Source organism: Pangasianodon hypophthalmus, chromosome 17 (assembly GCF_027358585.1).
Source record: "Pangasianodon hypophthalmus isolate fPanHyp1 chromosome 17, fPanHyp1.pri, whole genome shotgun sequence".
Classification (NCBI taxonomy): Eukaryota; Metazoa; Chordata; class Actinopteri; order Siluriformes; family Pangasiidae; genus Pangasianodon; species Pangasianodon hypophthalmus.
In genome coordinates this window covers 13,967,864-13,989,065 of record NC_069726.1, presented here as the reverse complement: position 1 = coordinate 13,989,065, position 21,202 = coordinate 13,967,864, and the positions used below count along the sequence as shown (strand labels likewise).

At 37.3% G+C, this 21,202-nt stretch overlaps 1 protein-coding gene across 13 annotated transcripts; it reads left to right on the top strand.

Moving 5' to 3' along the window:
• Positions 1-1,975: 1,975 nt before the first annotated feature.
• Positions 1,976-19,846, top strand: sytl2a (synaptotagmin-like 2a). Of its 13 annotated transcripts, none has more exons than XM_026941844.3 (18): positions 1,976-2,165; positions 4,193-4,373; positions 6,204-6,355; positions 7,226-7,349; positions 8,297-8,351; positions 8,430-8,625; positions 11,376-13,550; positions 14,186-14,290; positions 14,449-14,505; positions 14,896-14,996; positions 15,768-15,875; positions 16,027-16,196; positions 16,676-16,778; positions 16,867-17,025; positions 17,253-17,349; positions 17,427-17,523; positions 17,701-17,906; positions 18,603-19,846. In XM_026941844.3, exons 2-18 carry the CDS (start codon positions 4,273-4,275, stop codon positions 18,737-18,739), a joined length of 4,143 nt encoding a protein of 1,380 aa, XP_026797645.3. In that variant the 5' UTR covers positions 1,976-2,165; positions 4,193-4,272; the 3' UTR covers positions 18,740-19,846. The 13 variants fall into 13 exon arrangements, with proteins under 13 accessions (XP_026797645.3, XP_026797646.3, XP_026797644.3 ...); XM_026941845.3 differs by having other exon boundaries at positions 4,050-4,373; positions 14,452-14,505; XM_026941843.3 differs by having other exon boundaries at positions 4,050-4,373.
• Positions 19,847-21,202: the final 1,356 nt, after the last annotated feature.

Below are 21,202 nucleotides of genomic sequence, written 5' to 3'. Positions count from 1 at the left end.
GAAGTACCGTCATGTTCAGCACAGCCACCCTGCCTTCTTTCATAATAAAATATTCAACTTTATATAATATTCAACAATATTTGACATAATCAGAATACTGTGAAATGATAAACATAGTCTCAAATTGGACCTATTTTATTGTATAAGAATTTATACAGAATTATAACATATCTATCTATCTATCTATCTATGTATATTTATATATATATATATATATATATATATATATATATATATATATATATATATATATATATATGTGTGTGTGTGTGTGTGTGTGTGTGTGTATAAAGAGAGAGAGAGAAGAAGCCTTATTTTTGTGAAATATACATTACATGACAGTGAAATTCCTTTTCTCGCATATCCCAGCTTGTTAGGAAGCTGGGGTCAGAGCACAGGGTCAGCCATGATACAGTGGCTTGGCAGTTGCTCTCCCCGTGTTTTGGGGGCTCCTCCGTGTACTCCGGTTTCCACCCCAGTCCAAAGACATGCATTTCCAAATTGTCCGTGGTGTGTCAGTGTGTGCGTGATTGTGCCCTGCGATGGACTGGCACCCCGTCCCCTGGGTTAGGCTCCAGGTGACCCTATGTATAAGCAATACAGAAAATGGATGGTTATATATATACACTATATAGCCAAAAGTTAGTGGACACCCATATGACCATCACACCCATATGTGGTTCTTCCCCAAACTGCAGCAACAAAGTTGGAAGCACACAGTTGCATAGAATGGCTTTGAATACTGTAATATTACAGTTTACCTTCACTGGAACTAAGAGGCCCAAACATGTTCCAGCATGACAATGCTCTTATGCTCAAAGTGAGATCCATGAAGACAAGGCTTATCAATGGAGTGGAAGAACTCGAGTGGCTTGCACAGAGCTCTGACTTCAACCCCACTGAACTCTTTTGGGATGAAGTGGAATGCAGACTGCACCCCAGACCTCCTCACCCAACATCTGTGCCTGATCTCACCAATGCTTTTGTAGCTGAATGAACAAACCCCCACAGCCATGCTCCAAAATCTAGTGGAAAGCCTTCTCAGAAAGTGGAGGTTATTATAACAGCAAAGGGGGGATAAATCTGGACTGGGATGCTCAAAACGTGTCCAGAACCCTTTGGCCATGTAGTGTACCAAAAGGAGTTCTCACAGTGGGTCCAGGGGTATGTGATTTATTTTTTATTTTGTACTGAAAATCACAACCTACAATTGTCAAATGTTTATTGAGTTCTCATAGTTATTAATCTGTTTGACTGGTCACTTGAATTAAATTGGTTTAATGGATTTAAGAACATGTAAGCCTATAAATAATGACAACTTGGACCAAAATTGTTCAGTGAACACTTCAGGAATAAAAGAACTAAAAAGGACTCCAATAGATAGCCAGAATATTACCGAACATATTTGAAGAATGAGCCCAATATCTGAGTAGTTCATAAAATAAATCTGTACTGAAAGGGTCTGTGAACATTTCTATACAAACTTTGCACCATAAATTGTTACTTTTTTCAGCCTTTGCTTCATACACAGTTATGAACCTTAAAACACACATTTATTTCCCCACTGATGCTGAACACAGCTAAATCAAACTGTTTAAAATCTATATGTCTAGATGTCACTTTCTGTACCTCTCAGACTTGTTGGTTAGATAGGATATAACAATAAATTTTGGTTTTTATTCTAGTGGTACCATGTAAGTGCATTACATTACCAGCTTAAGTAAATCATTACATCAAGCCAGTTTTGGGACTCCAGACAGTTTTGTGTGTCAGGCACAGTGAATGTTTATATCATGTACTATACAGTCATTGGTCAGGCAAAAGCAGATTTTGTTAGATGTTTTATTTTATTTTGAAAATTCCGGGTTCGACGGGTTACTTGGTTGGCGTGTCAGGCTTCACACGTCCCCGCCCCCGTGGTTCTGATTGGCTGCTTCATTTCCTCTGATCTGAGATCAGATTTCTCTGTGTAGAGTTGCAGGGCAAGTTTATTATAAGGAAGGTTTTTTCCCCTGTGACTAACGGATTACAGTATCTCTGCTCTGTCAGAAGCTTCAGGAGGTCCTCCAGCAGTACATGTTTAACTCTAGTACTATCATCCTGTTTCTTTTCCTTTTCCTGTCTTTTACTGAGTTTGCCAGATTGGAGCCAAGTGGGACCTCCAGGTAAACTTTTTCTCATTTACTCTGTTTACTACAAATACTTTAGTGGATGAACAAAGCAGTGGATTAGAGCTCATAGCTGCTTGAACTGTGCATGGCCTCTGCTGCCTTTAGTTGTAAAATATGCAGCATGCTGTAACAAGAACAGAGGCTCATGTTTTAACAGGTATGAGCCATATTCAGTCATTATTAGTGGTGAGGCTTGGAGTCTTAAATTGTCCAGTTACACTTCTAAAGTATACTTGTAATGCCAATTTAGAAAACAAACAAAAACAGCAAGGATGGTTTAACTTCCAGTGTAGGACAATGTTGTATTCAGCACTTTAAAATGACCAATTTTATAAAAAAAAAAAAAAAAAAAGAGTGAGAGAGAGACAATTTCAACTAAACTCAAAGTTTGACGTTAAAAAAAATGACCAAGAAAGCTTAAAGACATCAACAGGTCATTAAAGACGGTCTAGAAATGTTTTCCTGAATGTGTGAGAGACAGAGATAGAGAGAGATGGAAAGCAAGACAGGAAAAGTCAGACAGAGAAGGATGGACTCCTGTCATAACATGTTCTTCTAAATGACCTGAATTCCTGCAGATTGCTCTGCAGTCATGCTACAATCATTATGCAAGCAGTTATTTACACCTACAAGAAGATACTTTTGTATGGAATGGAAGTTGGGCTTGTACGCTTTGCATTGCTCGTGTTCTTCTGGACAGAAGGTTGGATGTATTTGCTGTGAGTCTCTGTGGAATATGTGAGCATGAATATATTTGACAAGTTTCATGACACTGAACAGAAGTAGGACGTTTTATTAAAGTCGGTAAACTGTGTAACGGTTTCACAGGCTCTCCTCCACCTTAGGGTTGTCTTACACCCTGTAGTTAAACTGTCATGGCGTGTTGATTTTTCTCAGTATCTCAGTACTGAGAAGCTCTTTTAGTGGGAGAACTCGGATATAAACAATGTGGTTTATACTTTATTCAACAGACTGGAGTGACCGCTTGCATTCCAGCACAACTCTAAACTGTTCATGTGCAAATGTGGGGCAAAATTAGCCAGTGTTCCATTATACAGTGTATTATTATTATTATTATTATTATTATTATTATTATTATTGCATTACAGCAGTGACCACAAGCTTGTCTAAACCCAGGAATCTAAAAATCAATTCTAAAACCATCTGATTTAAACAACCGTCTGGACACACAATTCTATTACATTTTGCCAAATCCTGTCAAAGCCAGTTTGTGGAGACTTGTGGAAGTGACTCAGGATCTTATCACAGGAAATGGTAATTAGCACTGGCACTTCCTTCTGAACCGAACTGCCCTGCAGCTCACGTCCCTTTAAACTTTAAGAAAACATGGATGCTAAAATTTGCCTGTTTGGCCGTGCTCACTCTCAAATCTAATTTAGCTTTTAAACAGGACTCCGAGCATCAGACGCAAATCTGACTGTAAGTGGGTGTCTCAGAGGAGCTCAGATAAACATGATTCTTTGGATGGAATTTTGGCTCAGCAGCTGTGTAATGTCCAGCCATTTAAAAGCTTTTGAGGCTGACCTTTTAAAGTTTTGAATACAGAAAACAAGAGAAAAGACTTTGGAGCATGCCATATTGGTTAACATTTTTCTTCTAAAGGTCAGCTGATAATGGCACATCACATGCTCCATGTAAAATCTTTTATATTGCGCTGTGTTGTGACTGATATGCAGTGAATTTTTATTTTAGAATACGAGCATCAGTTGGCTCTTTCAGACGCCCATTACTTCCAATTTCATTCATGTGATACTGGGAATGGGACGGCATGATTTCTAATATAATGAAACTCAGGTTTTTATTGATGTTGAGCTGTTTATTTGAGCCACAGCCCTTGTTATCTGTGTTGTTTTGCAGCCGCTGAATTTCCCTCCTAATTTTCCACATTATCCAGACACATATGGGTGGACAGAAACCGATTTGTTCCCAGTCCTCAGGCCTGTGTTTAATTTCATTGTGTCTGTCGCGACCTCGAACTGAAGATATCTGATCATCAACAGTATCTGAAGGCTGATCCCAGAACAGTAGAACCAGGACCTGTGACTGTCTCTGTGATCGAACATCTTTTCCTGCAGTCATCATGATTGACTTGAGCTACCTGACAGAGGAGGAGCAGGAGATGATCCTGTCAGTTCTGAAGAGAGATGCTGAGTTGAAGCATAAAGAAGAGCAGAGAATTAAGTGAGTGATTCTCCAAAAGGGTTCAGTTTGTTTATTTTAGGAGGTCGAGCGAATGTTTAGAAATACAGGACGTACTGTATAATAAGGAATAAAAAACAATACTATTATGCATGCTATTATAGGAAACTAATCAACAACATGGTAGTGTGATGCGGCCCAACATGATTATGATATGTATTTATTAAAGAATGGCATATGATATGTTTTATCTGTTTATAGTTACATATAATGTTGTGGAACCACGTTAATCCACATTAATGTGAATCCACATTAACTAATGTTACAGCAGCTATAAACATGAGTTCCCTCACATTGTCTTGAAGTTAATAAGACAAAAAAGATGCAGCTTGTTAATTCTCTGTCCTCAAGACTTTTCTGTGGTAGAAACTTGAAGGAACAGCTTTAGCTATGACTCTTGCAAAGTGCAGACACTGGAGACTCCTTCCATAAATAAACATCAGACCTGTCCTTACTAAAAGCTTCATAATATCAACAATTATACTTAACATTGTGTATATATATATATATATATATATATATATATATATATATATATATATATATATATATATATATATATATAAATGTGTGTGTGTGTGTGTGTGTGTATTATACCACTTACGTTATGTAGATCATCCACCATACGAGTGCCTGTTACTACAGGAACAATAACAGGGCAAGTGCTTTAATTTAGACCTGTGATTTGAATTTCAGCCAGAACTACTGTCAGAGCCATGCACCTTTGAAACCACTTAATTACTTCTTTATTAAATGTAATTAGTTAATGAACTTCCTAGGCCTTGGCTGCCTCTTGGAAAGTTTTGCATCATTTCTTTATTGAATCAAAAGTCTCAAAGTTGTTGTGTGTAATTTAGATAACTGCATTTCCTTATTTTTCCTTATTCTGGATGTTGCTCTTTATCTCCAAGGCATTTAAGCAGTGCATTTAATCACCAGACCAACCAATAGCTCTTTTGTGGATTGAGCGTGTGTGAACCTGATTTTCATTCATTTTTATCTTTGGTGACTGCTTTATCATGGTCAGGGTCCCGGTAGCTTATTACGTGAAGTAATTACTCAATTACTGTGGATTTTTTCATTTTCAGCACAATCGTTCTCATGCTAAACTCTTTATGGAAATTGTATTTCACCTCAAAGAATGTCTGGAAGTTCTCCATACAGATGCCATTGTAAATCTGGCTTATTAAGTTAGAGGTTAATCTCCAGGAGTCATGTTCTTGACGGTCTAAATCTTGTACATTCAGTACTTCATTGTTTTGGGGAAGAAATCTCCACATCAGCAATGAATACATTAAATAGAGCAGGGTATCATAGAGCATTATAGTCAATTACAGAGCAGCACACTGAAGTTCTTGCCAATGTCTGAAGCTCAAAAACAATGGCATAAAAGTAAAAAAAAAAAACCTCTGGTTTGCCGTAATTCAGTTAAAACACATTCCAATCAATTTTTTTTTGTTAATTAGCTACGAACTGTACACAGCATGCAAACAATGTACTAAACTTTATGTGGCAAATTTGTTCTGATAGAGTTAGTGCTTTGTGATCTGAGCAAAATATGGTCTTGTGATTATCCTGATACATATTTAATTTGCTGTACTATTTGGAATACGAGAAAACACATGGGTGCTGTGAAAACAACCCCAGCAAACTGAGATACTTGGCTGTGTAACCCCAGCCTCATGCACTTTAAATATGACTTTACTGCTGCTGTTCCACAGAAAAATGCCAAAAACAATAATAAATTGTCAGTGTCTCTGTTGAAACATGCCCGTCTCAGTTCTAACTTGTCTTTCCCCTTCGTCCATGAAGAAAGCTGCAGAAGACCGAGCAAGACAAGCACAAACTGAAGTACCTGACTGGGGAATGGTTTTACGAGACCAAGTCAAGCAGACACAGCGACAAGATCCATGGCTCTGACATCATTAGAGCCTCCATGATGCACAGGAAACCTGTGACTATAAGTGAGTGTGCCAGCAGACACACCGACTCGATTCGTACATTAGATCACAGTTTAATTCTGTTGTTAGTGTCAGTGAATTAGTTCTGGGAAACACTCACATGCCTCTGCATTCCCCAGCAGAGACACACCTTTCAGCAAAGTGTTACAGGACAACTATTTACACCAGTATTTGACATCCCAGAACATAACATTCAGAATTCTAGTAGTGTAACACAATGCAACTATCTGTATAGGTATCTGTTTTTACCTGATTCACTTCATATATCTGTGCCCTCATGAAAGTAAAAACCTCCCGCTCACTTATTTGTTGTGTTTTGCAAGATTCCATTCCCATGTCCAGGAAACACATTCCTGTTCCCTCACCAACCTCTCTTTTTTTTCTCTCTTTTTAAGTTAATAATGAAAAAAAAATGGAGCTCAATCTCCTCTATCCTGAAGATTCCCATGGTAGAAAACCTACTGACTGTTACAAAGCGCTTCTACTGGAGACTGCTTAAATAAATGTTAAATCTTTCTTTACAGAAAGCTTCACCATATTCTATCACATTTTTAATCGATTTATTATTAGGCTTAGAGTGTGGACTGTGGTGTGTCCAACAAAAAAGTCCCTGTGAATTAGTTGATACTACAGAAATGGAATACATGTGAATATGTGATTTTGTTTTGCCAGCACTATTGTATTATAATGTGGTATAATAGACAAAGACAAATAGATAACTGTAAGAAACGTGGATCAGGATCAGTCTATGTTATTAAATGATTTGTTTAACCAGAATACTGCTCAGTTTATTGTGATTATCGGGCTTCTCTGATATGACATTTGTGTGCATTTGTGTTGCTCTGTTTTGCATATTTTATGTGCGTCTTTCAGTGGAGCTCACGCAGATCTGGCCGGGAAAGTCAAGCTTTTTGAAAAACGAGAACAAGGACATCTTTATCCCACCAGAACTATGTGGATTAATAGGGGACCCATCATCATCTGCACATGATACCAGGTGACCAGTTATTTATATACATGTAATTTGACAGAAAGAAATCATTTCTGAAGACTGATTTCTTCCATATCATTAAGTTATTACATCTAAGCAGTATGACTCACAAAAAGTCCACTTTCTTTGATTAGAGACTCACTCAGCACCTCACACAGACCCGGCATCCGGCCATTAGGGAAGCATTAGCTTGAAAGCTCGGTACATTAAGCACAAATGTAGCAGTATTTCAGTCATCCCATTGTCCTCTTAATGATCAAAAATACTGCTGTCAAGTTTTTTTTTCCCCTTGAATAACATTGAATAATGTAATAACCCATGACTGACACAAAAGCTTTTCCCAATGGGTCATGCTTAGCATGTGACATAGAAGGAATTTAATCTCCTTCAACCTTCTTCATGTTTAGAATTGTGTGTGAGGATTGAAGTTGGGAACAGCTGTGTGCGTGTGTGAGAGAGATTGTGCTTTAGGTCTACTGCTTCTGTGAAGTTTGACACTTTCAGAAACAGACTGTTACACCAACATAGATTAAATATAAAATTATTTTTTAGCAATTTTTTTTCCAGAAACTCCAAGGTGTACACTAAAAACTGATTGCACAGAAGTGGTGTCTGTGACATATACAGTAGAGCCACCACTGCTACCACTAACTAATATGGCAACAGTAGCAATGGTAGTTCATTGTCGCTTTTATTTACTAATTATAGCTCTCTTTTTTTTAAATCTAAAGCTCAATATCTTAAAACTGTGCATTCATATGCTAGCTTGAATCTAATGGTAAATGTAATAGGAAAAATGCTGTTTATGTAATACATAATGTTTCAAACATTTTAACACAATGTCCTGCAATCATAACGGGTTCTGTAGAGTGGCTTTCTAATAGCAACAGAGTAAGACAGAAGAATCTTTTACTGAGTATAGTGTTGACATTAATCATAGCTTCCTTTAACAGGGAGGATCACTACCAAGTGGCAGAATCTAAACCTTCTGCACACCCTCAGACAAAGGTACATCAATCAAATTCAGTTTTCTTTTAATGACTTTTTTTTAATGCTGTGTAATTACTGATGTTATTGTTTTTGCAGCCTAGGCAGAATCCTTTCAACAGCAAGCCCATAGGGTTAGAATCTCCTGTAAAGACAGATGGACATCTGCAAACTGGTGCAAATATCCAGCAGATACCAGGGAACTTGCACCAGGTTCCTGCAGATCAGCAGCCAGCAGTGGAGTCATTGTCTTCATTGCCTAAGCCATGCCAGGCACCACAGATACCTGCTGAGGGTGAGAATCTCAATCATCATTCATAAGCTGCTGCAAAAATGTAGTTGATGGTGTGATTCAGACACAAGCTTATCAGAGCTAATGATGATCTATACTCGATTTCAGAGGTACTCTTTTGTTAGGTTATGTTGTCAGTGCATAATTAATGTGTTGTGTTTTTGCTGGAGTGGGCGGCGTGAAGATCACACAGTCAGAGTGTTTTCCTTGCACACACACACAGTAAGTCTGATTGACTGATCTCCATTGAATGCTACACGTGAACCTCGTCTGGGCTTTTTTGGGTTTGGGGATGGCTGTTTAACTCAAGCATGCTCTTTATGCTTTCCATGACTCATATCTGTTCTGTATGACATTAGTCTTCATATCTCAAAGGGCCGTATTCAGAGTTGGCGACTTAAGTCCGAAGATTACTTCAATATTTATGAGGGGAAAGTTATTTGTATTCAGAAATGGGGTACGGGGTACCTGGGGTATGCTTAAGGTGATTTTCTGGGCTCACCATTTAGATTAATCACCTGTGTGTGGGTCACGCCTCCAGGGTTGCCATTATTGTCCAAGAAAAGTTCAGAATTACATGTTCAGAATTACATGAAACTGAGATAAACTCAAACTCCACCCTGCGTGCAACTCTCGTGCAACTACTGAATCGTGTGGAGATGCAGCTTAGGTCTGAATAGAGAAATGTGTAATTTTGGTATTAAATCCTGACTGCGCGCACTGAACTCAACTGTGAATGTGGCCCAAAATTCTTCTCGGAGAGAGCATGCAAGAATAAAACGTTATTTTAGTCATATGTTTGACAGATATCTAGTATTTCACTGTGTGGCCTAATGTGCAAACAAAAGTGCAAATCTATATATTTCAGGTCTGTCGATTAAACTGTAATACATTTGTATACGTTTTACAATAAAAGTACTGCAGATAAGAATGTGTAGGAAGATGGTGATGTAGAAACAGTATCGGTAGAGGCATATGAATAAATCCAGTCAAAAGCAAAGCAGCCAGGTACGGAGGGGATTATATAGAGGAATGTAAACTTGCATAAGGATTCTAAGCTGCCATGTATGACCACAATATACAGTACACAAACTGATGGAATGTTTATCTCTTATGATCAGGTATAGAGCTGTTCTGTTCCAAGGAAGTTCATATGATTATGATCGTGCTAGTCAGGGTTTGTACGTAAAACCTGTTTGTTAAGTACTGGAAGGCTACTTTGAACATGTAGTTTTTTTTATAGTTAACTGATTTGTGGAACATCAGTCTTGAAAGATTACCATCAGTTTACTAAAACTTGAATCATAAATGGATTATATTCTACCATTTCGACAATTAAACCGTGCTGTTCAATATGTATATAAATATGCATATGTGTATATATACAGTATCTATAGTGTATAAATACAATAATATTTGTTTTTGATATTTTTATTGCAATTTAATTTTTAAATTGTTCAAATTATTCAACACCCATCTCTGATAAGATGATTAAACATATAGGCAAATCAGTCACTCAGTAATAATCTTCTTTCTGCTACCTTGTCCTGATTTATTATTCTTGTTTTGTTCCAACATTTATTAACCAAGTGAGAGCCCAGTACCCCTAACACTAACACTAAAAACTCTTCAGCTAAATTCCTTCTAAGACTATTCTGAGCACCAACAGTGACTCAAACAGGAAATGACCAATTAGGTGGAAATTCATAGGAGCAAGGACAGCAAGGTCAGCAGCTACAGCTGCGACTATGCTGATACTCCCCTCTTCATCACCAAGCTCCATCAGTCCGCCCTTCTCCTCTGATTTTCTGGGGTGTCTAGATAGCAAGCTGGTGCATTTCACAATCATGGATGCCAGAGAAACTGGCAGACTGGCGATGCAGGATAGGCAAGAATGCAAAGGGGGAGCCTAGTTGAGCGTAGTTGAGACTACGAATGTGAGCAGTGTGTGGCTGTACCACTGAGGTACGTTAAAGAGAAAGGAAATAAACATCGAGGAAACTGAATCAGTGCTGCTGTAGATTTCCTGACATTGTCCCTTTCAAAGAGGCTGTGTAATTCAGTTCTGACCACTCTGTTTTGTTTTGGCCAAGGGGTGGGGAAGGGTAGGTTTTTGAGTACTCTGACTGTAGAAAATAGATTGATGGTACAGCATATAAAACAACAGTCCCACCTTACAAATCAGTCTCTAGACATGCAGCTAGGTCAATAAATAAATAAAAAATAGTAATGTTCAGTGTACTGCTATGTGTTCAGCATACAGTGTGCTAATACAATATTTATGTCTAGTAAATCCACATAATCAAACTTTTTCATTATTTAGTCACACCAAGCTGAGTTGTAACAGTGCTTAAGTGGCGTAATGACCATTCTTCAGTCCTTTAATCCATTCCTCATACTAATTGCTTGCCTGCACATATAACACGCATACATGTATATTCCTGTTCATGCATGTATGAAGACAATATTTACAAATGGCGATTGGTGAATTGGCCCTGCAAGGATTGCATTTCTACTGTCTGATTGTGGATTTCAAATGAATGTTGTGTCTTTGGCTTGAAATATTGAAGAAATCATGTATGACCTTTCAGTTCCACTCACCCATTATAAAATGTAAGAGCAATATTCATAGTACATCTCAGAACAGAAGTGAACATGGTTATAGTGGACATTAAGAAATGCGAGCCTGGATCAGTGCTCTAAATTCTGATATTTTCTGCGGTCGTTCCCTGATCTGAGTGTTTATTCTGCAGATTATCATGAGGATCTTGCTGAGCCTCATTCCTCGCAGGTGTCTGAGCCCTCTGACTCTCTTGTAGAACAAGGTAAGGTCAATCAACCGAGTACAGAGGGCCACTTCCATACATTAACAGAGGAGGATGAAAGCTCCATCAATAAGGTACTTGGGTGGGTTGGAATGATGTCCAGACACAGTGCCAAAGGAAATGAAAGGCCTGGTGGTCAAGAGGAGCAGAACAGAGAAGGTCTTGAGGGTACTCCAGACACAGAAAATGCATCTCACACTCAGACAGAAATAAAAGCAAAACCTTCACCAAAACTTAGGATGGGTCTACCTGGGCTGTTTTCAAGAAAAAACACAGGAGTTGAGACTTCTGAAAATGTGCTAGATAAAGTGGATGATGTCTGTCGACCTGAGGACAAAAAAGACAACATAATTTTAGGATGTTCTGCACAAAATTCTGCTTCTGGACTGAACTTCATAACAGAAGAACTTGAAGCAAATCCATGTCTTTCTATGTTAGATGATAGATCACACAACATAGCTGATGATGACATCCAACGAAATGAGAGTCTATACCGAGATGAAGGATCACAAAATCGACTTGCCAGCCTGATGTCATTTTGGGAGAGTGGTAACAAAGGACCAAAAGTATTGAGTATCAAAAAAAGTGAGACCAATGAGAACAAAGTGTCAGACCGAAAGATACCAAAGGTAGAGTTTGACTCAAGCCCATCTGAAACAAAATTTTTCAAATATACAGATATTTGTGAGTCATATAAAAGTTTTTCTGAATCACATAGTGGAACCAGCCATGATGACAACATTTCTGTTATACCATCTGTTGGGGAGAAAATGTCATCTTGTGATACTGGTCAGAAGCCACAGGAGCATGGACTTGAAATTGGAAGCACGTCTGAATCACTGAATTCACCAATTAAACAAATGGATGATATTCCTATATACAAACTAAAGGAAAATTCTCCTGTGCTGTCAGTCAGAAAGGCTATTACTGAGAAGGATACCACCAGTGATCTCAAGGCATGCTGGGAGAGAGAAAAAGGTAGTCCTAAGATAATTATCAGCACTCCTGACTGTATACCGAAACATTATTCCCAACAAGGTCTCAACATTTCTACCAACCCAAATCGAGTGGAAAGTCCTGAGACAAGTAGCTCCTCTTTAAACAGAGAGCTTGGTGTGTTAAAGGCTTCATCAATAAGAAAACTTGAGCAAAGTTCCAAAAGAGTCCTTGTTAATAGTCCTATAGATGACACAGATAGGAAGTCTTACAGTAGATCTCCATTTAAGACATGCATGTTAGGTTCAGATGAAAGCATTAAGTTCAGTCCAGTATCATACCCCATCAGAAATATCAGCTCAGTCTCTCAGGATCACAGTGACCAGTCAACGGGTGACACAATGAAAATCCTAGAGCAATCTAGCCCAAGACACACACCTAAAGTGTTGTTTAGAGGTTTATTTACAGTCAAGGAGTCTAGAATGGTTGGGTCCCCAGTGAGAACCTTTCCCATAGATATCAATCCAACTGAAAAGACACCCCTGAAAGGTTTGGAACACACACCCGGAGGACAAACCAGGTATCCACATGGACTGTCAAGTGCAGAAGTGTCAAGTCCTGGGAAAGATGGGAACTTGCTGGCTGAGAGGCCAGAGCAGCATCTCTTGTCCTTTCCAGGAAATACACCTGAGAGAAACATACAGTACCAGCTTACATCTCCACACTCTCCACCATGCTTTGGAAGGTCCCAGGATCCAGGAACAATCTACGTAGGCAATATCAATAGTAAACAGACTAGTCAAGTCCATTCCTTACCTGTTTCACAAGGTCAAACCTCTGTACGGCTGATAACATCACCTGAGCACCATAGAAAGACCACCACTAAAAGCTCAACTGAAGGTATTGAGGAGGTAATACCAGTAGTCCTCCCAGAACAAACGCAGCTGGATAACATACAGTGCAAAACTTCTCTAACCAGGCCTTCCATTCATCTAAGCTGTCAGCATCACCTAAGCTTAGCTGAGTCCACACATGTATCTAGGTTTTCAGACCAAACAGACAAGCAAGAGTGGGCCGGAGTACAGGCGTGTGAGAGTTCTGAACACATGTCATCCTCCAGCAGCGCATCAGCAGAAGCCTGGTCTCTGTCTCGGACAAGTTCAGCCTGTGAGCTCTAATTTACTTGGTCCAGTCAGGGTTCAATAAAAACAATTTAATTTATTTGTCTTTAACATTTGTAGCTTTGCTAGGAGAGGGTTTGCTACAACAATGTCCACTATTTGTCATCTATTTTATATACCTTCTAGAATCTTTCTATCACTTTAAAACCTTACTTCTACATTGCATTTGTCTAACTTTTCCAAGCTTAACTTTTCCAGATAATCTCTTTAAGACAGTTTGAAGAAATTAACAAAAGAGAAACATTAATGATATAGCAGTACATTTCATACCCAGCATGCAATATTTGCAATAATGACATTATCAGCACAGTAATTAACCAGCTATATTTGTAACTAAAGTTACTTTTCTCAGTTTTGTTAAAGCCAATTCACCAAGGTGAATTCTGAATTATAATGGTTTCTCACAGTAAAGTAAATCTTTGATGAGTTTAAGTTGACATTTTTGGTAAAACTAACCAAAAATAACATATAATTTATAGATAAATTCATACTTCATTTTCTATATAAACGATTTGTTAGTTCCCAGGTACATTTTATATAGGTAGTAGTCAGTCATCTTTTTTGATTTCTGAAGTTGTAAAGCTGTGAATTAGTCCTAAAGTGTGCCATTATTTCTTGTAGGTGGCAGTGATGGTCCTAGCCCAGTAAGTAAAGCACAGAAGCAAGCCAGCATCAGACCCCTTTCTACTTCCAAGAGTTTAGAGGGCCTGGCAACCTCACCCTCAAGTGAGTACGCTGATATTAAAATGTTTTCCATCGGATCATGTCAGGTTTTATGCTAAGTAATAACTAGGCACAATAGGCAAAGGTGCACATGTGTTTTCAGAATCATCTGTGTTTACACTGCATTTTGTTTAACATTACTTTTTGGCTATTCCACCAAGAAGATGAAAGATGGAAAAATGAACCAACGAGTGGAATAACACAAACAATGGAGGAAGGTAAATATTTAGCTAAGCTTTTATTAAAAGTCTATCTGCAGAAACTTTGTCTCTTGAAACATATATCCCTTTCCCTTGGTAATGAACTTTTGCAGGAAGAAAGCCTTTCATATATTCCATGTGTGTTTTATAGATTCCATTAAAGAAGGCTTATAAAATTGATGTAAGATTACTATTTTAGGATTAAATCAAGAAATGTATAACACATAAGAGCAAGAAATGTAAACATATAGTTATCAGTGGAGCATCATATTTCTGATGAATCAGATGAAGTACTATATTTATAAACACGCTCCAAGTAGTAAGCAGCATTATTCTGTCCATATACATTATGATAATTAGCATGATAATATAATTATTGTGTTCTCTTTACTATATCTGCTGTTACAGAACTGGTGTCTACAGCTCCATATTCACTCAGCATTGCTGTCTTGGACCCAGAGCAGTGTAAGAGGCTGAGTGCCTCAGTACCTGCTTTTATGCATGAGCAGGTAATCAAGTCACCTGACCTAGCATCAGTTTTGGTGAATGGTGAAAATGTTGCATGCTTTAAAGCAGTGGAGCTTAGCTCTATTGTACATATTGTATATATGAGTTGTAAAATATCTCTCTCTAATTATTTACATGTTAATGACTAATTATCAATCACTGAATCAACTGTCAATGTTTAATCAGATTTTGCCTTAATATTTAATATACTGTGATTGGTTCATTATGCATTCAGATTTTGTTCATTTTGTGCATTTGATTACTGATCTGCTATACTTCTATACACAATATGTATCCATGTATCTACCACCATATCTTCCCTTCTTCAAAATCAGTAGGGAATATGGTATTAGCATGATTTTGTCCTCCCTTTTAAGCCATTTTAAACCTGTGCATGTCAGTACCACATGAAGGGGAGCAAGACACAAGTTCAACATGCAGTAATGGTTTCATTTGTAAGATCATCATAAATAGACGTATGATTAAAAGAAGCTACTGTATTACTTTAAGTATACATTTCTGTGATCTAAGTGTGTACAGTGAGGCTAAGTAATTTCGGAATGGTGTAGGCATATTGCACAATTGAAGCTACGAGAATGTATTTTTGTTGATTTTATCTGATGACCAGAAACTTAAATATATTTAAGTAAATAAATTTTATTTCTGGCATATATGGTTTTTCCAACATTCACAAGTCTAGTCAGTATCACTAGCATGTGAGTGCAGTTAGGTTTATCCTGTACTTTTACTTTTTGTCCTTCTGTGTCTGTTAGGGTAACGGCAGAGAAAGTGACTGTCTCTCAGTGAACAGTTTCTGTTCTGAAAGACAGAGGAAAAGCAGCACAAATACTAACACAAGTGCCTCCTCTGGCCTCACCTCTGTATGTGCTTCACATTTTTACACGTGCAGCAAAATGATTTAATTGTATATTAACACATATGTATATGCATTAGAGTTATAATCTTAGTCTGTGAGTTTGTATCGTTGCTATCTTAGTGAATAATGCTGAGCGACTTGTGTTGTTATAAAAGGTCAGTGGCAGTGTGACGAACATTTACGGCACAGACTTTGGACATGTGGAGGTTAAGGGAACCATCCAGTTCGCCATTAACTATGTGAATAAACTGGGAGAGCTCCACATCTTTATAGTCCAGTGCAGAGATCTGGCAGCGGCAGAGCCTAAGAGGAACCGTACTGACCCGTGAGTGGATCAGTGTGTTTCTTTACCTAAACACACTCTGACACAGAGATATTGTTGTTAGTATAAAAATTAAGATTATATATATATAATGGATATAAAAAATCTACACATCCCTGTTAAAATGGCAGGTTTCTGTGAAGCAAAATAATGAAACGAAGATAAATCATGTTAGAACTTTTTCCAGCCTCAATGTGAAATTACAACGTATAAAAATCAAGTGAAAAACAATCAGAAACTTTTTAGAGAAAAAAGGAAAAATAAAAAAGTTCTGACATGATTTTATCTCGGTTTCATTTTTTTACATCACAAAACCCTGCCATTTTAACAGGGGTATGTAGACTTTTTACATCCATTGTATACTGTATATATACTGTGTATTGGCCCAAGATTGCTGTGTAATGGAGACAAACTTGCTGATTGCTAATTACTGTGTTCTAACTGCACTAATATATTGAGATGCCTTCTTTTACATGGTTTAGGTATGTTAAATGTTATCTTTTACCTGACAAAGCAAAGCTGGGGAAAAGGAAAACATCTGTGAAGAAGAAGACTCTGAATCCTACTTATAATGAAATCCTCCGGGTATGAACTGTGTTAAAAATTGCAGGGTAGTTTTTACTATTTTTGTAAATATAAAAACTGAAATCAATATGTCCTCCTTTCCAAACAGTATAAAATACCACTGGAGAGCTTAAAGGTCCTCACTTTAAATATCTCTGTGTGGCATAATGACATGTTTGGGAGGAACAGTTTTCTTGGGGAGGCCAATGTGGATTTGTCTGAGTGGGACAATAATACACACATGATGGACCGCAACCTCAAAGGAAGGGTAAGGGTTTCTAGAACATTAAACATACTTTTACTTTAAAATGATGAGATAACATAACTTGTAGATAACATAACTTGTATGGAGAGATGGTTTATTAAAGGAAGGCTTAAAGCTGATTTTGCAGAATAAGGAAGAAATGCATCAGCTTATTCAGACATGTCTCTTATAGAAATATGGCAATAGGTTACACCTGAAATAATGTGTTTGCTTATTTTGCTCTGTCTTAGATTGCAACTCCATCCAGTCCAACACATGTTAACCACAAAATGGAAATGTGTGGAGATATGAGAATATCTTTGCGTTTCCTTCTGCAGACATCTCAAAGTAAGTGTTTGAGCTTCAATGGCTGTGCACACAAATGTGATGTGAAATGAATAATTTTGTGCCTTCTGTGGTTGTAGGTAACAAGACACCACAGACTGGTGAGATTCAGGTCTGGGTAAAGGAATGTACAAATCTACCAACCAGAAGAGGGACTATAGATTCATTTGTAAAATGGTGTGTGTATATAAAAAACACTTTGTCGAGCTGTATTAAGGTTTCCTGAGATTTCATGTCTGTGGATATACTGTAGGTATTATGCTATAGCCAAGCTGTGTATTTATTTATGTTATGTGTATATGGCTTAATCTCTGCACTCGTAGTTATTCATGTACTGTATATTGTGGCTTTCAGCTCAATACTTGCAGACAACCATCAGAAAAACCGACAGAAAACTCAGGTTGTAAAGAGGACGGCAAACCCAGTGTTCAACCACACCATGGTCTATGAAGGGATCAGACCAGAGGACCTGAGAGACACCTGTGTTGAACTCACGCTGTGGGACCATGATCGGCTCAGTAATCACTTCATAGGCGGCACAAGGCTTGGCCTTGGAACAGGTGGGATGCACTTGTGCCTAAACTCACCATTATTTATTCACAGCTAGGTTTACTTATAGATAAAATACAAGGGAGCATGCAACACTTTGATGTAATGCTGTAACCACCACACAGTTGATTATTTTCCAGTAACACCACATACCAAAGTGTTTTATTCCTTTCCTACCACAACAATTTGCCAATGAATTTTTTTTTACTTATTAAAGAACAACCTATCATACATTTTGTCTATTACATTTAATGTTGTGGATTGTCCACGGAACAAGTTATCTCCTGTTATAATGTGTATAGGAGCTATAAACAGTGGTTTCCTTACCAGCCTCTTGTTTATCCTCTCTCTTGAAGTTAAAGCTTGTCAGAAGAAAAAAACTTAATTACAGAATTATTGCATACTGTTACAAAGCACTGACACTGGAGACTCCTTCCAAAAATTCTAAATAAATGTCTACTTACAGAAAACCACAACAGCATACAATAAACCACATCCCTGTGTATGTTATTATTAGAGAAATGATGAAGTATTAGAATGAGCACATTAATATAAACCTTAACATAAACTACAGTCCAAGCCATAGTATTATAATCAACACCTTCTGACCAATCAGACTCAAACATTTAATAGCTCTCTGGTACAATTTGATTGTAGTATATTGTGGAGGCTTGTAATAAAATTTTGTCATTTCTGTTTCTATCCAGGTAAAAGTCATGGCACTGAGGTAAAGTGGATGGATTCTAACTCTGCTGAATCTGCATTGTGGAGAAGAATGATCGAATCAAATAATGAATGGGTAGAAGACACCATACCTTTGAGGATGCTCATCATGGCAAGATAGTAACAGTCCAAGTGTTTGGCTCAAAAAAAGATATATGTACATGCCTTCATTTGAGATCATATCAAACACTACATTGTGTAAGGAGTACTGAAAATGTGTATGTGTTACCTGTTATTGTAAAATATTAAAATATACAGTACTGTGCAATTTACTGTGTATTTAGTACAAACTTTGTTATAGATTTTTATTTATGACTTATTCATTATCGAGTCAGCACAAAAACATTTTAGATTTCCAAATTTAAATGATACAGAAAAAATTTGTATGTCAGTGCAGAAGCAGCATATTACGTAAGAGACCAGACAAAAATAACATAATGAAGGCTGCTGGGTTTTGCTGCAAAAATAAGAAGAAAGTGCGACAGTCAAAGTCTCCAGAAGAACTGTGGCTGGTTCTGCAAGATGCTCAGAAAACTCACAGCTCATTTCCTTACAAAACTGCACTAATTGTATGTGAGACTACTGTTTTTTTAAAGCAAAAAAGGGTCGTCACACCAGATATTGACTTTGTTTCATTTATTACTGTTTACTGCTCTTTATAGAATTTGTTTACATTTAGTAACAATTCATTTCATTATGTTCGAAGGCATCTTTGCTCTGCAGCATTTCTTTGCATGTGCCTATGACTTTTGCACAGTACTGTATATATTCTACATTATATGTCATTAACAAATTATATAAATTGTGTATATGATGTAGTGGGTCAGGTCAGGACCGTGGTCAGGAAATGCTACAGAGAGTGGGCCAGTTTGTAAACTGTTTGTAAATCCTAGTCTTAAACTATGCGCACTGTAATTTTTCCCTGCATTAACAAACCTATTTCAACATCATAATCCTTTAATTCGCTGATCAGTCAGATGTGATGGGTGGATGTGATGGGAAAACACTAAAATGTGTAGCACAGAGGGATTAAAATACGTATTATGTATATGTATTATAGAGATAATCCTCAGGTGGCTAAGAAGCTGTTTCTGCATTTTTTATGTTGGAAACTGAATGTCTTAATTAGAGCACTGTATTTAAAATAGCTCTACTGGTGATGTACAGACAATCATTTTATTAAAGCACTTTCACTACACATTAAATGTTCAGTGGCCTCAGGATAAAATGGTGTTTCCTGTTATTGGATCATTATATGAAATACTTATAAGGGCATGTAATTTGCATATTGTTTTATATTATTTAGAGAAACATTCGGCATAACACTAATAAAATAATTACAGAAAAGGGCATACAATACAATTTACAACAATAATATTAATAATACTAAAATCAATATAAATATTGCAGATAAATTTACTGTTAAAGTAAGAGAAATCATTTCAGAAAGAGATGGAGAGATGATTATTGGTGTAGAACGACAAAACTAAACACCCATGGTTGAGATACAGACTAGGAGATGAAAGTCTGTAAGGCTGTAAGTATTTTTTGTTTATTGAGTTTTGTGTCATTAGCTGAGATTTTGATCTATTTCTTATAAATAAGGAGATTGGGGTACATACATGCCAAAAAGGCAGCTTCATCAACTCTGCTAAGTGTAAAAAAAAATTGCTGCTGACTCAGATTGTATCTGGAGACAGAAAAGCATGTCCAATGCCTGAATGTGGTACCTTCTGTGTTACATCCATCTGGACTTTTGAACACAGAATGATTGTATCCTTACCTATAGAGAAATTGATTATTCCAGTTTATTTATTTATTTTAACTTAAGATTTAGTTCCATGAATTGTGAGTGTGTGTGTGTGTGTATACACACCCACAAGCAAAATATATCAAAACTAATAAGATAAACATAAAAACACTGCAGATAACAAGATAAACATAAAATCACTGACCTGAATACAGCATCACTGTATCCTTACCTATAGAGAAATCAATGATTACAGTTTATTTTTTTACTTAAGATTTTATTCTAATGAGAATTGGACTAATTAAAACTAATCCTACTGCAGATAACATAACATTTTATAAACATAAAAACATTGGCCTGTGAAGGCTGTGTAATGGGAACAAACCTGCTGATGTGGTCTGACTGCACTAACATATTGAGATGTCTTCATTTACATGGTGTGTTAAAAGCTATAAACATCTGTGAAGAAGAAGACTCATTAAAACTGAAATCATGTCTTCTTTTCCAAACAGTATAAGATACAAATGGACAGCCGAAAGGACCACACTTTGAACATCTCTGTGTGGCAGAATGACACATTTTAGGCAGAAGTTTTTCTTATTTTCTCAGTTCTCCAGAAACTGGGAAGTTGAGCTCAGGGGGAAAGTCTGAAGTCTGCAGTACAGGGTGTAACAGTGTAATGCTGGCGCGTTTATAATACATAAAACAGCACAGCTCAAACAGGTTTTACAGAATACAAGAGAAAACAGCGACATCTTATGGAGAGCCGACAACACTAAAAAGTCATAATCACTGATTTTTTCCTGCTGATGGACCAGACGTTGAAATCTCAGC

Bases quoted from the DNA above. Each gene is read 5' to 3' on its own strand.
- sytl2a (XM_026941844.3), top strand. From the start codon at position 4,273: ATGATTGACTTGAGCTACCTGACAGAGGAGGAGCAGGAGATGATCCTG. The intron at 15,876-16,026 runs GTATGTGCTTCA...TTGTTATAAAAG, and splicing joins CCTCCTCTGGCCTCACCTCT to GTCAGTGGCAGTGTGACGAA. The intron at 16,197-16,675 runs GTGAGTGGATCA...TACATGGTTTAG, and splicing joins AAGAGGAACCGTACTGACCC to GTATGTTAAATGTTATCTTT.